At 47.6% G+C, this 22,382-nt stretch overlaps 1 protein-coding gene across 7 annotated transcripts in view; it reads right to left on the bottom strand.

Annotated features, from left to right (window-relative positions):
* Window positions 1–22,382, bottom strand: part of ERI3 (ERI1 exoribonuclease family member 3) — a 125,979-nt gene that overhangs the window by 40,449 nt on the left and 63,148 nt on the right. For all 7 annotated transcript variants that reach the window (XM_046003495.1, XM_046003467.1, XM_046003477.1 and 4 more), the window contains one exon: window positions 19,346–19,418. In XM_046003495.1, coding sequence (XP_045859451.1) covers window positions 19,346–19,418 — 73 coding nt within the window. The remainder of the gene's footprint in view (window positions 1–19,345; window positions 19,419–22,382) is intronic.

Here is a 22,382-nt window from a genome sequence, read left to right as displayed (position 1 = left end):
AGACACAACAAGGTCTCTGTCAGGTTAAGAAGCTAGATCCCAGGGGCGCCTGGGTGGCTCAGTGGGTTGGGCCTCTGCCTTCGGCTCGGGTCATGATCTCGGGGTCCTGGGATCGGGCCCTGCATCCGGCTCTCTGCTCAGCGGGGAGCCTGACTCCTCCTCTCTGCCTGCTTCTCTGCCTACCTGTGGTCTCTCTCTGTCAAGTAAATAAATAAAATCTTAAAAAAAAAAAAAAAAAAAAAAAAGAAGCTAGATCCCAGTGATGCTTTTCCCCTGAACCGGACTTGGAGAGTTCACCCCCAAAGTTTCCAGTTCTAGAGCCCACTCCTCCAGGCAGCCAGTGGCACAGAGCAGGAAGAAGTTGGGCCTAATGTGTAAAAAGCTCCAGCAAAGCAAAATCATTTACTCTTCGGTGTGACTGCTCAGCAGAGCTAATAAATCTTGCATGAGCAGGGCCGATTCTAATTTCCTAATATGAAAAGGCATTTGGATTGAGAGAGAGGGGGAGATAAAAGTGATTGAATCTCCAATAGTCCAGGTTACTGACAAGAAACATCCTGCTCAGCCCTGAGAGAAGGATGGCAGCGCCCGCCCGCCCGCACACACCCATCCGTTCTGCCCCCCTCTTGGCGCGATACATCTCAGTCTCGTCTATTGACAGGACGTGGCTTTAAACACAGTTACACAAGTTATCATTTCTGCCTTCTGATCAATCTGAATTTTCAGGACAATTACCCTCTTAATCAATGATTGCTATCAGCAGCCCTGCGCCTGGACGGATTTCTCAGCAAGGTAATCATGCCGCCAGGCTGGACGGCGCGTGCATAGGCAATGAAGCTCCGGGTGGGGTCTCCTCCCTCCCTCCTGAGTTCCCCATATCCCAGCGCTCCTGCCAGTATCGAGGACAAGGACGGCAAAGTGTGAAGGCCACTTCAAGGAGTGATGGGAATAGAAGGGAGGGAGGGGAGGGGGCCCAGCCACCCAGTCAGCCTTTCAGACCACCTGATTATGGAGCAAGCCTATTAAAACCCTAGATTTACTGCCCAGCACCCTGATGCATCTCCACATGCCCTCCTGCCATCATTCCTACCTCCTAATTAGCCTAATAAAGCCCAATTCTAATTATGGGCTCAAACTATTAGGGTGAGTAAATGCAAAGAAAAGAGAAATATTGGTTTTTACCAATCTCTCAGAGGCTATTGGTTCTAGAAATTCCTTTTCTTTTATAGACCTGGTTCATACGGGCCACTGACTAGAATGGCAGAGGCAACCTCCTCTCCTCAGATACCCAGATATTTGGAGCTGTCACAAAACCAGCCTGGCCTAGAGCCAGGAGGCCACCCCGCTTAACAGCCCCTCCAGGGCCTTTCCACAGATCCTACCCTCCCTGTATAAAACAATCTGGGGCCCCTCAGGAGAAGAGGGAGAGGAGGAGGTAGAGTCAGCCTCTACATCAGTGTTGAGTTAGCCAGAGACCTTACTGACCTTACTTGCCATCAAGGGGGCAACTCAGGAAAGCTTCTCAGACTAGCTGTTGTTGGGCAAAGAACTTACACCAGAGAGGCCAACAGTGGAAATGAGAAGGGCATGGTCTGGGACACTGATGAATGAGCTTACATCTCAGTGTGGGTGGCAGATAGGCGAATATAGATACAGGGGACAGAGCGGCTTGGGGAACTGCTATTACATCCCAAGAGGGAAGAGAATTAGAAGGCATCCGTGTATTCATTCACTGATATTTACTGAGTGCTAGCCATGGGCTAAGTGGTGGGGATACAGCAATTAATACAGGAGTGACCCTTACTCTTAGGAGCTCACAATCTACTTGAAAGACAGGTGTAACACAAACAAACAAAACACCAAAATGCAAAAATAATAAAGTGAACTTGTACACAAATATTCATAGCGGCATTATTCATAACAGCCAAAAAGTGGAAACAATCCGAATGTCCACCAACTGATGAATGGATGAATAAAATTTGATGCAACAGAGTATTAGTCGGTAATGAAAAGAAATGAAGTGCTGATTCACAGTGAAACACGGATGAACCCTGGAAATGATGCTAAGTGAAAGAAGCCAGTCACAAAAGACCACATATAAAAAATTCCCAGAACTGGGACGCCTGGGTGGCTCAGTTGGTTAAGCGGCTGCCTTCGGCTCAGGAAATGATCCCAGCATCCTGGGATCGAGTCCTACATCGGGCTCTGTGCTCGGCGGGGAGCCTGCTTCTCTCTCTGTCTCTGCCTGCCACTCTGTCTGCCTGTGCTCGCGCTCGCTCGCTCTCTCTCTCTGACAAATAAATAAATAAAAATCTTAAAAAAAAAAAAATTCCCAGAACTGCAAGAATAGGCAAATTCATAGACTGAAAGTAGATGAGTGGCTGGCCTAAACTCAGACGGGGATGATGGCTACACAACCCTAGGAATACACTAAGGAAGACTGAATGGTACACTCTAAGTGGGTAAATTGTATGGTACGTGAATTACAGCTCAACAATACTTTCTTTTTTTTTTTAGTACACTACCACAGAAGAAGTGCCAAGAGCCCACAGCAGGCTCACCTAAGTGAACAAAGCCAGAAAGCTCTACCACAGTACATAGGCACTTAATGAATAGGTGTGTGAAAGAGCAGGAAGTTGCCAATGGGAAACACAACAAGTCTTCAAAGAGCACATAAAGGGGTTAGGTCTTGAAGAGTAGGCAGAAGTTCATGAGGCAGAAATGCAGCAAAGGGCATTCTAGATAAATAGAACACAAGTATGAATAAGGCCTGTGCGTGACCATGCAGGCCGTCTTCGTACAGCTAAAAACCCAGAGGAGTTTCAAGAGGTAGGCTAGAGAGCTTGTACTGTACCTAGCAGTCAAGATTTTTCAAGAAGAGTAGTACAGGAATAGCTTGGGCTTTGACGGTTTAGGCATGGGAAACAACATGTCACAGGTGAAAGGCCATGGTTTCTGGAATCATATGTCCAGCATTTAAATCCTTCAATTTTTCTCCCAATAAACTTGAATGACCAATGAGGGCTGGAATTTTGTCTATTTTGCTTGCTATTTTATTCCCAGTGCTTGGCAGAGTGCCTGACCTAGTAGGTGGTCAACAGCCGTTTACTAAATGAAAGTGAATGAATGAATATGTTGAATCCAGTCCCATTTGACAAACATTGATTTACCATCTACTGCGAAGTTCGCACTGGTTATGCAGTGTGAGCTCTTCGTGGGCAGGGTCCCTGTCTGATTTCTGCCTCAGTGACTCACAGTTTGTTTGGAACGGGGCAAGTGTTCGAATTGTATTAATTCCCCTCCCTCTCCTGGTCTGGGAGGTTTCCCTCAGACGCAGTGACTCTTGGATAGGTGTGGCACAAACATGGGGCAGTAGCCGACAAGAAAAGGGGAGCTGAAGCTGTCGGGGTACAAGGCTTCAGGAGCAGGTGGTGGTACCCAAGGTATCTGTCCCACAGCAAGCCATGCGCTCTAGGAAGCTAGCAGGCAATTCCATTTATCAAAGCCCGTGAGGACCTGAGTGGGAATTCACAGAATCCTCTGCAAACTACCCTGCACCCAAGGCCCCCACGCAGGGCGGGGGCCAGCACAGACAGTAAGGTGGGAACATAAGCTGTGGGGTGTGCAGGTAGATGAGGAGGAGAAGGTCTGGCCTTACTTCCTGAGCACCTGTCCTGACCCCAGAGATCCACCACTTCCACGTCTCTCCTCCGGTCAGGAGAGCCCTTCAGCTCACGGCTGACCACAGTATCAAGGGGGCTCCTCAGTTTCCCAGCCCCCAATTCCTGTAGGGCCTCCTCCTCCCCTCCGTGTTCTTCCCTCCCTTTCCTTCCTGCAGAGCTTCCCTTGAGCCATAAAAATAAAATAAAACACAAACACCCACAGTCCAGGAGGAGGGCGTCAGACAGATAATGGGCATTTTATATCTTTTTATGACACTCCCCATAGGCAGCTCGGCAATCACAGCGCAATAAAGGCAGGCATGCAGCTTGCATAGTTAAACAACTGCCGGGTAATTAGGCACAGCAAACACACCACTGGGGAGGCCTCAGGGTTGCCCTGGGATCTGCCTGCAGCCTGTCCTCCTGCTAGCAGCCAAGTAGGTGCAAAGCCCAGGCCTAGCGCCATAAGCCCTGGTCGTGGTGCTGAAGACAGAATCCTGGCTGCTGCCCTATGCACACTTGGGCTCATGCCCATGCACACTCACAGCCACAGCTGTCCACACCCATACAGAAGTACTTCCCAAGCAGCTAGCCTGGACCTCATCTTTCCAGAAGGACCACTCCTCTTTACCACGTAGGGCAGCCTAGCATCTCTTGGGGCCCTGCATTAAGGTCCCTGAAAAAGTCACTGGCCCAGATGCAGCTGGGATGAACTCACCTGGGTAGCTCTGAGCTTGCTGAGTCAAACAGGCAAGGGACATATAAACACAAAGACATGCCTACATGGATTCTCTCTCTTGTGCATTCTAACTCGTACAAAGCTGAATTCAAAATAAATTATTTTTAAAAGCACACTTAAACATACCATACACATAATTCCTATTATTGTACTTAACTACCTCTATTGTATATTTCCCCATTTTCCCTGCCAGACTGGGAGCCCTGTATAGGTAAAGACTAGACCTGATTCATCTCAGAGTCTAAATGCCTGATACACAGGGCTTTAGAGAGTGACTGGTGGCTCAATGTGAATGTAGAGGTCCTGGCGCAGGCAGGGCACAGGTCACTAGGTTCAGGCTGATCTAAGCTTAGCTTATAGACAAGCGTCCTCCCAGCACCGAGGACACCTCACTGTGAGTCTACACAATGCTTGTTCCTTCTCTAGTGACCACCCAGCCAGTCAATTTCAGAAATTTCAGGGAGCTGGTGGCTAATTCATGGGACAGAATAGACAAAACCCTGCTATAATCCCATCTGAAGACTGAGATGGCCAAAGGTCCCATATTTCGAAGCCACCCAAATCAGCTTTGAGGAATCAGTCAGGGGAAATTAAAGCACCCAACCCTAAGCCACTCTTCCCCCAGAAGAGCTGATAGCAGGCCAAGTGAGCTCACACAAAGGCTTTGGGTTGAACCAGCAAGTTCCATATGAAGGTGAACACATATCCAGCTCTTTGTTCTGGTCTCTCTACCTGACCGTCACTCTGCACCTGCCACGACAATCAACAATGGGGATCAAAGGGCAGAGGAAAGACCTGGGCTGCACCCTGCCTTTAAAGGTATCGAGAGGCCCCCTTTCCCCCACCCCCACAAAGAAGCAGGGAGACAACAAACTTCACCTCACCCCATGTTCTCATGGAGAAGTCCAAAGCCTCCACAGCACTCAACTCTAGTCCAGGCCATCCCAAACTGTGACAGGACCAGCTATCCAATACCTGAGCCCCAGCCCTTCTGAGCTGATGCCAGGCAATGCTCTGCCTTCCCTGGACCCTCAACTTCTCCTAGTGGGATAGTGGAACAGTCCCAAGGCTGGAGATCAAAGTAGGTACGGATTTAAGGGAAACTTCTCTCACCTTCCTTACATCTGTCTCATTTTTTACTGAGAACAAAAAAGAGGAAACAAAGGCAGAAGAGATTGCCTTCTCTGGCCCCCTTATTTGTTAGATGAGGAAACTACAGGCTCAGAAAAAGCAAGTGACCCAACACCAGAGCCCATGTCTTTAATCTTCCAGCTTCAAGTTTGGCCCAGGAGTCTTTGTATTGTTCCATGCTGTCCTCCAGAGATAAGGGCCTCATCTGTTCACCTTCAGGTGCACATGTATTTCCACAGAACCCATATTTACACCCTTTCCATACCCCTACATGTGGGCATGTGCAAGTACCTGAGTATACACAGACACAAGCCTCCCACATGGACAAATACACTTCTTTAAATACAGATAGATATCCATGTACACCTGGGCACACCCCATACACACACAGATAGATCCGTGTTAAGTAAGTGCCACTCTCAAGAGACCTGGATCATGAGGCCAAGCCCTATCCTTCCCTAGTCACTGCCTTTCACTGACCATACAACTAGTAATGGCCGGCTATGTGTTTGCCCTAGGCTCCTGTTCCAACCAGGCCAGACCAGAGGAAATGCCTTTAGGTTGTATCTGTTACAGGACAAGTGACAAGAAAGAGGCCATGAAAGGAGAGAAGCTGAATTTACATCCTGGTCATGGGGCCTTGGGCAAGCTTAGTTTCTCTTTAGTCTCTACTTCAGCACTCACAGCACAGGGACAACAGTCCTCCCTTGCTGCATAGTTGTGAAGATGAAACGAATGAACATATGTAAGGCACCGAGTACGGAGGCTGGCACCAGCTGGGGCTCCGAACGTTGGTGCTTTATTATTGACACTGACAGACGTGGTCAGCCCTGCTTTTCCAGAATGGCAGCAGGGCAACCAGGGAGGGACAAGGGAGGCAGGCAGGGCTGTGCCTCCTGCCTTCAAGAAAGTCTCCTTATCCTTTTCTCTCCTTTTCTGTTAATCTTTTCAGTCTCTAGGGTCCAGAGTAGCAGTAACAATAACAACAAAGCAAAACAAAACACAAAAAGAAAAAAAAAACAAAACAAAACGAAATAAAACAAAAACTTGGGAGAAGGCAGAGTAACTCAGTTCCCTTACTTCTCTCAGACTTACCACGGAGTGTAGATGAGTCAACCTCTCCCTCGCCTCGCCTCTCTCCCTAGTGGCCCTCAGCTTTTCCACAGGGTCTTCCTGGCATCCCCTCTGCTGGCCTAGCTCTGTGGATCGAGAATTCTGATGGATTCAAGAATGAGATCTAGTCCCTATGCTTGAACGGCTCATGGTCCTGCACAGGGACAGACCAGGCCACATAAAACAACCAAGAGGCATGGCCCTTGGGTTACACTGCAAAATAACCTAGAGGCTAGCCCGAGGGTTACAGTGCAGGCTGATAGTTGGGATGCCTAGGCTTAAATCCAAGCCCCACACAGATCCAGGAGAGCTCACACGCTCCCTTGTTCTCAGGATTCACTTCCTCAAGGACACAAGAGAAAGACAGAGGAGCTACAGAGTGGGACCAAGAGGGAGGTGGCATCACCTGACAGAACACAGACTCTGAGCCCCGGCCAGCAAGAGGCAGACCATGAGCTGGGCCTCATTACAAAGACCTGCCATGGAGGCCACCACAAGCAACTCCAGGGTAGAGTCGCTTGCTCCCTCATGGAGGGAGAAGGAATCCCAGCTGCCTTGAGCGGACTCCCTCTTCGTTCCATTTCCCCTTGTGGCCACACTCATGCGGAAGACAGAACAAGGCAGGCTGGCCCCTTAGCTGCGAGTGTGCTAGGCTAGCCAATCATACACCAAGTGCCAGAACACGCTAAAAGCTTTACACACATCACCTAATTGATTCCTCACACTGTATTGCTTTTTTTTTTTTTTTTTTTTTAAGAAAGGGAGAGAGAGTGGGGAGGCGGCAGAGGAAGAGCAAGAGAGAGTATCTTAAGCAGGGCATGGAGACAGGGCTTGATCTCACAACCCTAAAATCCTGACCTGAGCCAGAAGCAAGAGTTAGATGCATAAGTAACTGAGCCACCAGGCACCCTGGTTCCTCACTGTAATTTGCCACCTTCTCCTGGAAGGATATGGAGGTCCTCTGGCACAGCAGTGTCAGACTGCCCAGAGCTGATAATGCTACAAGGCATGATGCCCTCTTTCCCATCCTGCTATCCTGGGCCCGTGGACTCTTTCTTCCCACACATGGACATAAACGTGGCATTTTTCTGGAGCTACTGCCACATTCGTAGAAGGAAGCTTAGGCTGGCTCCACCAAGACACTGGGCAATGGTACCTTCCTGTCCTCACTCTCCCAGCTTCTCTGGGAGAAGGCATACACATGACTGGCCCACATCAGTAGCTTAAAAACCCTGTAAACTACTTTGCAGTTCCCCAATCTGGCAAGTGGCTGCACTCCTCTGTGGACTCTGTGGACACTACTGCCTCCACCTGGAATGCCCTTCCCACCCTATCTCCCCAACACTTTCAAGGCCCAAGTCAAATATTCCCGTGAAATCTTTGTTGACTTTCTCTCCTGCCCCCAGATGAAAACGACTCCTCCCTCCTCTGCGCTGGAGTCAACAGAGCTGTAAGAGCACAGTCTTGGAGCCTGCCGCCTAGACTCGGAGTCTGCTCCAGCTCTCATTAGCAGGTGAACCCTGTGCCAGGTACTCAGCCTCTATGGATCTCCGTCTCCTCATCTGTAAGATGCCAATACCAGTACTTAGCTCTTAGAATGGGAGATTAGGGACCGAATTCATATAAAGCATTTAGACCAGTACCTCTTCATTTTTATTAATTACCTCTACTTTATTTACAAAGGAGGAAACCAAGATTCTGAGAAGGGACGTAACCTGTCCAGGGTCATAACGCAGATAGTGACAGAGCCAGGGATCATCTGAAGGTAAATGTGACCATGCACTCCACTGTACACCAGCCATACTGATGGCAGCTGGAACCAAGAAGAGGAGATGGACAGCTCCATTCACTACCTTCACACTCAGGGTGAGCTTGCCCACAGATGGCATGAGGCTCCTACTCCCTGTACCTCCATGAATTCTGCCAGGGGGCCTCTTTCTCCGAGCTCCTACGCACAAAGTCTGCCTTGAGCTCCTCTCTCCTTTACCCGCCCCCCCCCATGTGTAGTCACCTCGGTCCTAGTGGTCAGTACGAGGACGGGGAGGACATTTCATGTCCAGGACAACTCTAGGAGTGATGGTATTGTTTTTCTTCTTCTATAAAGAATGATACTGAAGCTTAAAGAAGCGACTTTCCTGAAGCCCCACAGCTAGTAAGTGCAGGTAAGATTCTAAATCAAGCCTACTGGAGCCTCTTCTGTGGTATTAGCTGTCTTTTACATGTTCAGGGAGGTTCAGGAATTTGCTTCAGATCACATAGCTAGAAGTCTGAGCCAGACTCATCTGATTCTAAAGTTCCTTTTCTTGCACTAATGGTCTCCAGCCTGTGAGCAACATCCCCAGGGACCAGTGTCCACACCAAGCATCACCTGAAGACTAAGTAAAGGGTCCATTTCACATATAGCCAGGCCTGGTATTTAGGTAGGTTTATGCAGATAGCATTGTAATTAACAATACAAATCCAGTCACTGTAGCTTTTTCCATAAGTACTTTCATTATCTTATCTTTAAACACCCAAAACATCAGTTCCACCAAGTGCTGAGGGGAGTGGGAGAGGAAGAATGCCTGTGAAGTCTTCCAACATTACTAAGAGCTCCAGGTACTCTGCCTGCTTACCAACTTAAGAGCTCTCTGAAACCACAGGCAGGCACTTTGTCAAGGCACTTTTCCCCATCCTTAGTTACAAGCACACAGTAGAGAAGTGTCTTTTGTATGGAGTAACTGTCCAAAGGTCCTTAGCAGTGACAGGAGGCACAATCCCTTCAAGGACTTGAGACCATGAATGCTAAGAACCAATGCCATCTCTAGCAAAGGGGACTCAAGTGTGGAGCTATAGGAAAGGAAGGAAGGAGTCAAAGAAGTGAGTCTGTCTTTCCAACCCTGGCTTCCAACTCCTTCCCTGCCCATCTGCCTAAGTTATACGGTCAGGGGAAAGAGCACCTCACCCAGGCTCAAATTCTAGCTTTACCTCTTCCTGGCTATGTGCCCTCAGACAGGTTACTTAACTTCTCCAAGCCTATTTGTCTGAGAGATCTGGCTGGGGACTAGGCATGGACTCCTGAGCTCATAGCCCAGCCCTATATTCAGTGTGGCTTCAAGTAGTTCTTGTTGATGCCCAGTGTGTGTCCCATCCAGTGCTGAGCACCAGAAACACAGAGATGGGTGGCATGTAGGCCTCAAAGTGTTCACAGTCTACTAGGAAATACAAACATGTGAGCAGATAATTGCAAGAGCATGTGATATACTCATTATGAAGTGTGAAACCATCCAAAGGAGGAGGTGATTAATTATTTCTACCAAGGATCAGGTCAGAGAAGCCTTCACAGAAGAGGGTTTTGAAGGATGAACAGGAGTTTTCTCAACATACTAAAAGGGGGAAGGCAAGGTAGGCAAAGGGAAGAGAATGAGCAAAGGGAAGTGAAACAGTCCCTTTCAAGAGTGTATATGAAGAATGGCAAGAAGTTTGATATGGTCAGAATGTTAGAAGGATGGGAGAGACGAAGCTAGGGATGCTGCAAAGGGCCTTGGGTACTTTGCGCAAGAGAAAGGATGGGCCACAGCTTTCCATACCTACCCTCTTGGCTCCAGTGCTTTTCCTGTCAAAACAAGCACACTGCAATCGCACCCTTTCCTGTGCCTTTGATTTAAGAGTTCCTCTCCTGGCCCTGACAGTAAGGCATTTCTGTCCCACAGATTATAACTCACTCTGGGCTATTATTCAGCTCCCCAGCCCTGGCCCTGCTGCAGTTAGTCCAAACATAATATCCTTCATGCATATATTATCTGTCTCCCTATTATCTGGAATCATTTCGGAATTAAATTTCAGTCCTGCAATATTGGCTTCAGGAGCGGCGCGCTTTATGGGCTAGTCAAAGGTTAGAATACCAATCAAAATAACAGTGCCGATGCAGCGAGACATTTTAATATTCCAAAACCCGGTAATTGTAAAAGGACATAATATTTTTTCCCTGATTACCCCAAAGGCAACACATGTTAACAAGGCGAGGGAAGGAGTGAAAGAAATTTCAGAGTTCAGACAGCTGTAAGACATATTTAAAGGAAAAGCCGGGCAGGGCACTACACCATGGGGGCAGGGAGATGCGAAGAAAGGAGACATTCTCTCCAGCTCCAGCTGTCCCTGATTCCAAACACAACACTGTTCCCTCTGCTACTTCTGGACCACATCCCAAGAACTCGTGCCCAAGGGCATACATTGCAGAAGGTGGGATGAAAGGAGAAAGAGCTCAGCACATGGAGTCTTGAGGCCTGGGTTCTAGTTTCAGCTCTACAATCAAGGAGCCTCCAGCCCCCATGACTGGCTCCTCCCAGGGTTTCAGCATCAAACCCAGCAGCAAGAGCTCCAGGTTGCTTTCTCACTCGCCCCCTCCTCGTCCCATGCCTGTGGCCCCACTTCTCCCTCATTTACACCTGGTGCTCTGTGTCCTGTCCTCTGTGTACATATTTCTTCCCCAACACAGCCAGAGGCCCTGGCCTCAGAGCTGGCTCCCACCAGGATAGTGGCCCATAACTGCCCCACGCAATGCTCTACACTTTGGATGATGCCAAAGACCTGGACCACAGCACATCTGGTTCTGACCACCGAGTGGTACAGAAGCATCTGTCTTGATGCAAACCCTCTCGGCCCTCCAAAATAAAACACCTTGCAGGGCCCCTAGATCTTCATACCCCTCTCTCAGTTTTCAGTTCTGTTTGGTCTGTTTTTTCCAAATTAGCTTGTGAATAACCCCAATGGAGGGACTCTGCAGGAGGCACCATGTGGCCACCATTCTATAGAGTCCCAGCCTCTGTCAGGCTGCCTATCACTTGAGCAGTTTAATACCCAGAGCTCCAAAATAGTGACCTGACCAACAGAGTTTCAGATCTTTTCACTCCTGATGGCTTCCCAGCTAGCTGAGCCTACTCGCTGGGGCCTCCAATCTGCATCACTCCGACCTGCTGACCTGCCTATGGCCCCCAGCAAAGAACTTCATTAAGGCCAAGAATTTATTCCTCCATAAGCCCTTAATTTATTACTGCACTGATTGGGACTCTGAATGCTCCAAGGTCAGGAAAAGTCATGCTCAATCATAGACACCAACCTTCCCTTTAGCAGTCTCTCCTGCTGTCCACTCCCAGGGGAGGGGGAGATAGAAATACTTCTTGGAGGGACCCAAAAAGGTCTCCTCCTCCTTATTCTCTCTTTCACAGCTGGCCCCAACCCCACCCCCTTCAGAGCACCCAGAAATTAGAGCAGGGCAGAGAGCACAGATGGCACAGGCAAAGTGGAACAAGTCTTCACACTCTGGCACATCAGGGTCTGTTAAATTCTAGGTGACCCCCTCCCTACAACTTCTGAGCGTGATTGGTTGAGCCCTGTCTGTCAGTGCTCAGAACCCTCCTAAGACGCCTGCCTGCTTCCCCCAAAGCCCGTCTAAACAGGCCCAGAGGGAATTCCAGACCATTTGTGAGCGTATGTGCACGCACCTACCTGGCTTGGTCTGAGTGTATGTGAACTGTATATGCATACATGCAGGCATATCTTTGTATATACATTTACCCCTCTGCGTCCATATATATGCAGAGACAATATATACATTATCTGTGCGTGTGTGTGTCCACATACTCACTTCCTAATGGAAGTCGCATCTGACCTATCCCTTTGTTAACCTCTTGTTTACAGTAACATTTTCCTCCACCCAATCTTAGCTACTCACTCCCATGGGCTCACCCTGGAACCTGCCAACATGGAGAACTGCCCCATGTCTGAAATCACTAAACCACACATCCTATGCTAACCATAATCTCTTCTCTCTCCATGTGGCATGCTCAACTACACCTGACACAGCTTTCCTCGCCTTACTGGGACCTAGCTACTTCTTCCATACCCATCAGGCCCCCTGCTGTCTTCTCTCTCCTCAGTATCCAGCTGAGATCTCCTAGTCCATTTTGGCAACCACCGTCTTGCCAGTATCTTCAACTCCTTTGTTCCTTTCATCATACTCCTTGGGAAAGTCTTCACCCTGGATGAATGTAAGTGTCTGCTGCCGGCATGCCTACAACCAGGCAGCTGAGCTCTCTAAAGACAAGTCCTACAGCAGAAGAGAGTGGTTCCACCATGGATGAATGCCATCAACCTCGAAGAGACCCTCAATACTGCCTAGAAATCCTACTCTGTTTCTCAAGCTGGCTCACACTTCTACTCTTTGCTCTTTACTAAAACTACAGCAATCCTTTCCACTTTCTACAGACCTTCCCTGTCCTCCACTATTAGCAAGTGGCTCATCTACTTCATAGGGGAAACGAACCATCAGATGGGAATTACTTCACCTTGCCGTCAAATCCGCGTGCCTTCTGCCTCTACCGCACCTACCTTCCCCTTCCCCCTCTCCTGCAGAGAGCCGATTTCCATCCTTTTCTCCACCCCATCTCCTCCTCACCATCTCAGAGACCTCTCTCACTCCTGTATTTTTAAACTTTCCTTCTGTAACGGTGCCTACAACCAAGCACATCTCCCGTCTTCAACCCCACGCTTGCCCCATAACAGTTCTCGTCCTTTCTCTCTCCTTCAAAGCTATGTTTCTGAAAAGGTTAGAATATCTCTGTCAGCTCATTTACTCCCCAATTCGCTCCAATTTGGCTCCAGTTCCTCTCATGCCATCGAGTTTTTACCAAGGTCGCCGAGCCCTTCCATCCCAGGCGTCTTTCTGTTACGTGGCTCCCTGCGAGCCGACTGGTCCTCTTGTTCTGAAAATTCTTTTGTTTCTGTGGCTTTTGTGGCACCACATCTGGTCTACCCCTTCTCTACCACTCTTTACTCTCTCATTTTTACCTCTCTTTAGCACAAAAGTTTAGGCAAAACTAAATTTCAGTTCTACCCCTACCAGATACCAATGTGGGACACTGAGCAAGTTGCATCCTCACTCCCTTGTTTTCTCAACAAGGTAGTATCTGTTTTCTCAACCTTAAAATATGAAAAATAGAGATATGCAAATAATAACAGATTACTTCAAGAAGTAATCAATATAAAAATTACTAATGAACAAAAAATTGATAAACCATTTTGTATTTAAGTATGTAACTGATACTTAAAATATACATCAATTCAGGGGTGCCTGGGTGGCTCAGTGGGTTAAAGCCTCTGCCTTCGGCTCAGGTCATGATCCCAGGGTCCTGGGATCGAGTCCCGCATCGGGCTCTCTGCTCAGCGGGGAGCCTGCTTCCTCCTCTCTCTCTGCCTGCTTCTCTGCCTACTTGTGATCTCTGTCAAGTAAATAAATAAAATCTTTAAAAAAAAAAGTATATCAATTCAGATGCTAAATCGTCATTAGAAATACTAGATCTCTATTTAGATTTTAAGCAGCTAACAGTTGAAAATGTAAACTCACCAATATAGGTTGTTCTAAATATACTTAAAAGAAGTTCTTCAAGAAAGCTTATTTAAATACAAGTTAACTAAGCTCTTAAAATAAAAAAAAATATTGACAACTATAATGGACAATACAGGTAGAGCACACAAAATGCAATCAATAAATGAGAATTTTTACCACTACTATACTCCTTCTCTAGTCTGACTCTTTCTCCTCTGTTAAGTATTGGCATTTCTCAGTGCTCATCCTAGGCCCTCTTTTCTTCTTGCCCTGTATATTCTACACTCCCATGGCTTCGGTGAGCATTCCTATACCAACAACTCCCCTGAATCTGTAGCTCTTATTCAGACCCTATCCCTGAGCCCGGACCTATATATTCAACTACTCTGCAGTTTCACAAGAACATCTGAAAGCATCTAAATTCTATGTGTCCCAGTTGATCTTCTCCTCTAATCCTCGAACTTCTCCTCCTTCCATTTCATTCAGTTGCTCAAATCATAAACCTTAAGAGTCATTGTGGCTTCCTCCTTCATCGTCAACCATCACAGCCGATCAGTCACTCTTTCCTGTCCATTGTACAGTCTGTTCTGCTATAATACCCGTTTTGCAAGAAGAGCACATTCATTTCAATGCAGTCAATGTATTAGCAAACAGTCTGGCAGAATGCGAATTTTACCTTTGTTTATGTTGGTTTTTGTCCATAATCAATACCAGATAGGCACAGGAAAGTATACCCAGCTGAAGAGAGCTGTGTAAGAATATGCAGAATGGACACATGCTTACACTTCGAACGTATTGTAGCTTCCTGGAACACTACGTGTGTCATAAGCGGCATCCATCTGGCTACAACTTTCCAACCAATCCCAGAGAACTCTCCTTCTACCACTTTGCAGTAACTCACAAGCTGCAACCTTTCTCATGCCTACTGCCAAGCAAACTTCATGGTTTTTTCAAGGTAGAGTGCCATATCTTTTGTAGTATTTATATATTTCTTAGCCATTTAACATGTGTAAAATTATGCTATCATTTTTATTAGGTTCCTATCTTTTTTCATGTCACTGATGAAGTTTTTGAGTATTGTGCTCCTAACCCCATTTTTATTGCAACTTTTTATTACAACTTTTCATAGCACGGTGATTTTTAAGAAAGTCTATGTTGCATTATAGCAGAACTGACTGTACCATTTAACACTCTAGAATCAATCCATTTCTCTACATTTCCACTCCTATCAGTTCAATCCTGGTGACTACTGTCTTTTACCTGGACTGTAGCAATGGTCTAATTCTGTGGTTCTCAACCAGGGACTGGACCTCCCCACTCCCACCCTTGTCTAGGCCACTGGAAATGTATGTGCATATGGTGGGGATGGAGCACTTTTGGTTGGAGCAACGACTTGGAGCAAGGCACTACTAGCAGGACAAGAATGCTACAAGTTCAGCAATGTTGTCCATAATTTCTCCCACCCCAAGATGCCAACTATAGACCCATTAAGAAAAACCAGTACTGATCCCCCCATATCAACACTCAGCTCTCTCTACACTGTAGCCAGAAAGAGCTTTTTCAAAATCCGTATCAGATGACACCTCTCCTACGTTTAGTAGCCTTTAATAGCTTCCCCTTACCCTAAGGATAAGGATCAAATCTCAAGTGTGGCCTCCCCCTCCAGCTTCATCCCTCACCACTCTCCTCTCTTCCCCACATTCACTATGCTCCAGGCAGTCATTCATTCAACAAATAATGACTAAACATCACTGTGTGCCAGGAACTATTCAAAGTGATGAGGACAGAACAGTGAACAGAGGAGACAAAAATTCTCCATTCTCATGGAACTCACATTCTAGTTCCATGAAGCTCCCAGGCTTCTCCTTACTTCAGGGCCTTGCCACACGCTTGTTAGCGAATTCCTACTCATCCTTCAGATCTCTTCTTAGACACCCTTCCTCAGGGAACCATTCTCTGCCTCCCTAAGTCAGGACCCCTTATGAAATGATGCCATGACTCTGGACTTAGCAGTGTTACAACACAATTAGAATTATTTAATATCCATCTTTTCTGCTCTATCTCCAGGCCTAGTATAGTACCTGGAACACAGAGGGCACTCAACAATATGTGTTTACTGATAAAGATGTGTATGTTTTTGTATATATATATCTACACATGTCTTCATGCTTTATGAATATGTATGTATAAACATTCGTGCCTGTGTTATATTTCCATGTATTTCTGAGGGTGAATATGTGACTATATATTTATACCCATATGTATGAATGGAAACATACATACAATTTTGGATACACCTACTTGGGTATATTCATTCACTTGAGTAAACACGTGTATATTCATGCACCTGTGCGTGTGTGTGTGTGTGTGTGTGTGTGTGTTCTTCTGGCTCCTCAGTGACAGCTCTGACCTCCTGGAGGGAGCTGGGAGCAGGGCCCCGAGTCTTCTCTAAGCTGACAGTTCAATAAGAGTGTAAGATCATTCAATGACACTCCAAATGTCAGCAAACACGGACTTGCTTCACTCTGCTACAGGGGAAGTGGGTGGAGGCGGGCAGTGTGGCAGCCTGGCCACTGAGAACCTGCTCTTCCCTGATGCAGTACACACCATTTCTGGAAAGGAGAGGCTTTAGGAAATGGGAATGGTGAATTCAGTCCCAGTTTACTCAATGGCTAAGTCTTGGCAGCCAAACAAACCATGACCCTCCCCCTCTACTTTTTCCATGGGTAAAGTTCTGCTTGTGGAGTTGAGGAGGAGAGGAAAAGGAAGGAAAGTGGGAGAAAAGAGTCAGATCTAGGACAGGAGAGGGCCCTGGAGACAGTCAGGGCCTGGTCACACGAGGCGAAAGAAGGGCACGGAGTAATACGTTGTACAATACCCACGCAATCCTGGCAATGACCTCTCTGGCTGGCTCTTATTGTTAACTATTTTTAAGGGAGAAGGAATCTTTGTGCAGCCTGCACTAACTCATGTTGTAAAAAGGTCAGAAAGATCACCATGCCCCTGGATCTCCAGGGCCCTGCAGCCTCTCTGTCTGGAATGACTGCCGGCAAAGACAGGCCCAAAGTCTGGAACTGAGTCACCTCTCCTGCTGGGCTCTCAGGTGCATCTGGAACATGATGTGGCTAGAGGGCAGAGAGGATGGGATTAGGCCTCTCTAATGCCACTTGCCTCATGCCACTCTTGTTTTTCCTAGACCTGCTCAGTTTACCTAAACACAATCACAAGGCCAACTGGGAACAGGGTCTCCAGTTTCCACTGGTACCCATGTCCCTCCTATAGCTTGGCATAGTCCAAAGAGAACCACACTGAACAGGCTCAGGACAGCTTGCCTCCAACCCGAGCAGCATCGAGGTAGCCTTGAGTGGCAATGTTAACACACGGGTCGGCTGTTTTCCTGCCTCTGGGCCAAGGAACCTGGAGGCAAGGACCTATCTGGACACCAAAAAGTCTAGTGAACTTCACAGAGCAATTGTTCATGGTCAGCGCCCGCTTCGCCTGGCCGGGCCTTCACATTGCATTTGCTGAGGCCAGCAAGCAGCCTCAGATGCACGCTGACAGCGGGCATGCTGTCTTTCAGGAGTGCAGACCCAGCCACACCCCCGCGCAGAGCCCCACCAAACCCTGCGTGAGAGGGCCTGTGGAGCCAGCTCTCAAAGATCAGCCAGCCAGCCAGCCACTATTTGCTGAGCATGTATTCTGTACCTAGCCTTGGCCTGGCCGCCTCGGACAGAGAGGAAGCAGCCTCAGTCTCCGTGCTCCAGATGGACAGGTCTGTGAGGAAACACAGAGGGACTGGTTTCAATACTCAAAAGTCACTGATATCCAAAGGGCCAAGGGGTCTCAAGACTACAGACTGACTGCTGACCTCTCAGAAGAGATAATGCCTGAACTGAATCCTCAAGAATAGCAAATGCACTTTATGAAGGTGACCAGGGGCGTTTCAGGCAGAGGTAAGGCCACAGGCCAAGACCTGAAGGTAGGACAGAGCCTGGCCTCTCACCCACAGATGGAAGGCAGTAAGTAGCTACTGCTCAGGTCCAAGGGAGGTCAGTTGGAGAGGTGGGTGAAGGTCAAAATATAAACAAGGACCAAGAGTAAAGGACCTGAGTACCAGGGGAAAGCAAAGGAGTTCACAAATGATGCGACAAAGAATGGCTGCCCTGAAATGGACGGAATGAAGTCCAGGATCATTCTCCTCTACTGTTCCTCTACATGTTCACTCAGCTCCAGCCCACACACACACCAAAAGCATGCTGCTCCCCTCGCCTGGAAAGTCTTCTCTCCTCTTCAGGTTCATATTCCACCTGACTTGAATGCCCAGTTCATGACCCAAATCCTTACGATACCTAATCTTACCCTTCAATGACCTCTCTCTTCTCTAAGCCCCCCTGGGAGCCACTACTCTGACCCCTGGTGTCTTCTCTCTTCTCTGATTTCCTGGGGGTCACTAAGCTGATCAGCAGCATGGGATTCTTGAGGCTGCTCCAGGGCTGTTGCCCTTACTTGAGAATTGTGGGGGTGAGTCTCTCTAGCAGACTGGGGCTCTAGGAGGAAGCATCCCAACAGTGAGGGGAATCCCTATCTTGGGAGTCTATTCCTACACCTCCTTTCTTCTGCTTACCTGAGAAGTATAGCACATATTAGAAAAGTACAGTTTTCTGGGTAATTCATTCTCTGCCAGGCCCCAATTTTGTAGCCACTTGGGGTTTCCTCCCAGCCCATAGCCCTAGCACACACTCCCCAGGTACTTGGTGCTGCATTAGGGCCAGTCTCCTTCCTCATACTCAAAGGGAATTGGGCTCCAGCTTACACGGTCCTTCTAACATGAGCAAGGCTCTGCTGGGGCAAGGAAGAACCAAAGCTAGCCTGAACCAATTCTACCTCCCAACCAGAGGGAGTTACCAGGGCCACTCAGAATGGTCAGAGGCCACACTCATGATCACATCAAAGCAGGATACTTTCCCAGAGGGTCAGCTACGACCACATCTCTCCTAAAGACAATGCGGCTCAGCCCAGTGATTCAGTTCTGAGCAAGAACTGAGAAAGTCCCCTTCGTTGCGACTTCTCCGCACATCTGGATGACACCACCATAGGACAACGTTATACTCTACCCCAAACAGCTCCCCACTTCCAGAAAGGTCCACTTCCAGTGCATGTTAGTTAGGAAAAAGGCAGGAGGGATGTTGAGAAAAGAGAATAAAAAGAAAAGGAAAAAGGTGACAACAAAAAGACAACAGAGATGAGTAGAATAAAGAAAGCGGGGGGTGGGTGGGGCGGATCAAGGCATAGGAGACCCAGAGGAAGCACCCAAATGGGGCTCAGACACAGTACCTTTTTCAGATTAATCCACTGCTTGAAGTAATCCGCCACCGGCAAGCCCAAGTACTGGCACTGGCCTGGGAGCCTACAAGAAAGGGAAAAGAGAAAAAGTTGGGAACATCCATGTCCCAGGTATGGAGTCTGAATCTAAGAAATGCAAACACACCTCCTCAGAAGGCTAACCCATTAGCCATGGTCCCACCCTGCCCAGGAAAGGCACCCCACCTCTAGTACCCTGGACACTGGGCTCCAGATCTACATATGAGCACCCGGAGCCTCTATTTGAACTAACACAAGCAGCCACTATTTTCTGACGGCCTGTAGAATGCTAAGGCTCTTACTTGCATTGGCACGTGATTCCTCAGCACGGCGCTGGGAGGTACCATTGCCTACCTTTTACAGATGAGAAAATAAAATTCAGAGGGGTCACCGAAGGTCCCACAGCTAAAAACTGACAGTGCCAAGAACTGAACCCAGGTCTATCTCACCCCAAAGCCTATGTTCTTTCCAATGCACCAGTTTGCAGTTGTTTTGTTACAGCAGAGAGGCAGGCATCTAAGACGGGAGGAGAGAGAGAAGGAGCATGTGAGTTGGTGATACCTGGGCAGGGGCTCCAGTTCACGTTTAAGTCTCTAGCAAGAGGTTTTCTGCCGATAGAGAAGAGACCGTGCAAAAGGATAAGAGGTCAGAATTTAAACCAAAAGCCCATTTTTACTTTTTCTTGTAATTTATAAATGGTCTTTCCCTGTAAATAGGATGTTGTACCTGCATAAATCCATTCAACCAATCATTTACTGAAGTTTAATAATAGGCACCTAGGGCTCAAAGCGAAAGTCTCAGCCCCTGGCCCTAAGGGGCTCACGATCTGTTCAGTGAGATGGACGATAAAAGAAACAGACTAAACAGCCTTAAGTTGGAGCACTGGGATACATGAAAACATGGAGGAAGATACCAGAAATATTAGCTGGGACAGAACATAGGATTTTCTTGCTAAAAGAAGAGCTTGGCCTTAGGCAATGGAGAGCCTCTGAAGAGTTGTGATTTACAATGATTTATCTGGGGACGACAAAAACAATACTCTGAAAAGGCTGGATAGTAGCCGAGAGCTAGATAGAGGCTGTAGAAGCAACGAGCAAGGAACAGACATGAGATGTGAAGGAGGCCTTGGCAACCAAATGGGATGTGGGGCCCAATGAGAGGAAGTGGTCTAGAGCCCAATTCAAAGGTTTGTGGCTTGGCTAGCTTCATGCTACTCTTTGAATCAGACAGAGAGAGGGAGGCAGAGGCAGAGAGAGGCTATCAAACACCCAGAGCAAATCAGTATTTTAGTCAGTTTTACAGCTGTTTCTAAATTCTCTACCCAAATCACGGTGCACTGCTTACTTCCTCACCCCTGATGCACTGCTGGAAGGAGGCACAAGTTTGGGAATGCAGCTTTACGTACATGTATGGTACATGGTGGCACTCAGTGTCTGTTGAGTTCAAAGTGCTCATAGGACATGTGGCAGGCAAATGATATCTACAGAGGTGGCCGCATATTCAGTTTTGAGCAGATTCTGGACTGGAGATATAAACTGTTTAATCATTAATATAATTTAAATGAAATTAAAGCCACGAGAATAGATCAACAGGGAAGAGTATGGAGTAGGATGAGCAGAGGACCCAGGCTAATGTCTCGGAAGTGTTACTGAGCAAATATGAAATCAGATCTCCCCAGAAGATCATCGCCACACACATGGAACTCACTACTTTACGTAGCAATTGGCTCTAGTTTTGAACTCCTTCAATTCTAGAACATCCTTTCTTGATACTGAACTAAGATCTCTCTATAACTTCTGCCCATGAGTCTTTAGAAACTGGACAGAGAGACTTCCATCTCTTCCTTACAGAATATTCCCAAGATCTGAGGGCCCAGGAAGCCTCCACCCCCAGAGGTCCCTTCTCAGCCCTTCCAGAATTCCATAGCAGGTAATGTACCATGAATCAGGACTCACCCAATCTACCCTCATTCTAAAGGGCAGAGCTCCTGGACCTTTTTCAGGGTACCAGATACCCAGAGTTACACATGTACTTTTGACCTCAATTTGTGTCAACCTGTGGTCAACCTAAACAACCTAAAAGCACATTTCCCTTTTCTGGAATATATATAACTATTTTTTTTTTTAAGATTTTTTATTTATTTATTTGACAGACAGAGATCTCAAGTAGGCAGAGAGAGAGGAGGAAGCAGGCTCCCTGCTGAGCAGAGAGCCCGATGCGGGGCTCGATCTCAGGACCCTGGGATCATGACCTGAGCCGAAGGCAGAGGCTTTAACCCACTGAGCCACCCAGGTGCCCCTATATATAATTATTTTTGAGCTTAAATTACAGGTCATTAGTGTCAAATGCCACAGAGTGGTCAAGCAAGATGACAGCTAAGAAAAACCAATGAATCTGGCATCAGTGGGTTGTGGGAGCAAAAGGTAGCATGCAACATGTCCAAGGTGAGTAAGAGAAAAGAAAGTGGAAACCACAGTGTAAAGCCCTTTCTGAGGAAGTCTGGCTAAGATTCCAGTTAGGATGACTGGTTCCAGCCCAGAAAGTTCCAGGGCAGTCCAGCCTCCCCTCCATTACTCCATTGTTCGGCAGACACTGAGAGGAAACTGATCCCCATGTTTAAGGCAGTACAGTAAGAATTCGCCTTTTTTTTTTTTAAGATTTATTTATTTATTTATTTGACAGAGATCACAAGCAGGCAGAGAGGCAGGCAGAGAGGGAAGCAGACTTCCTGCTGAGCAGAGAGCCCAACGCGGAGCTCGATCCCAGGACCCTGAGATCATGACCTGAGTCGAAGGCAGAGGCTTAACCTGCTGAGCCACCCAGGCGCCCCTTAAAGATTTTACTTATTTGACAGATCACAAGCAGGCAGAGAGGCAGGCAGAGAGAGAGAAGGAAGCAGGCTCCCTGCTGAGCAGAGAGCCCACTGAGCCACCCAGAAGCCCCAAGAATTCGCTTTTCTAAGACCCGGGATATCTTACTTGAAGGGGAGATTCCTCTTAAATATCCAGGT

Source organism: Meles meles, chromosome 1 (genome assembly GCF_922984935.1).
Source record: "Meles meles chromosome 1, mMelMel3.1 paternal haplotype, whole genome shotgun sequence".
Lineage (NCBI taxonomy): Eukaryota > Metazoa > Chordata > Mammalia > Carnivora > Mustelidae > Meles > Meles meles.
The sequence above is the reverse complement of the archived record's forward strand: the minus strand, read 5'-3'. Positions and strand labels throughout refer to the sequence as shown.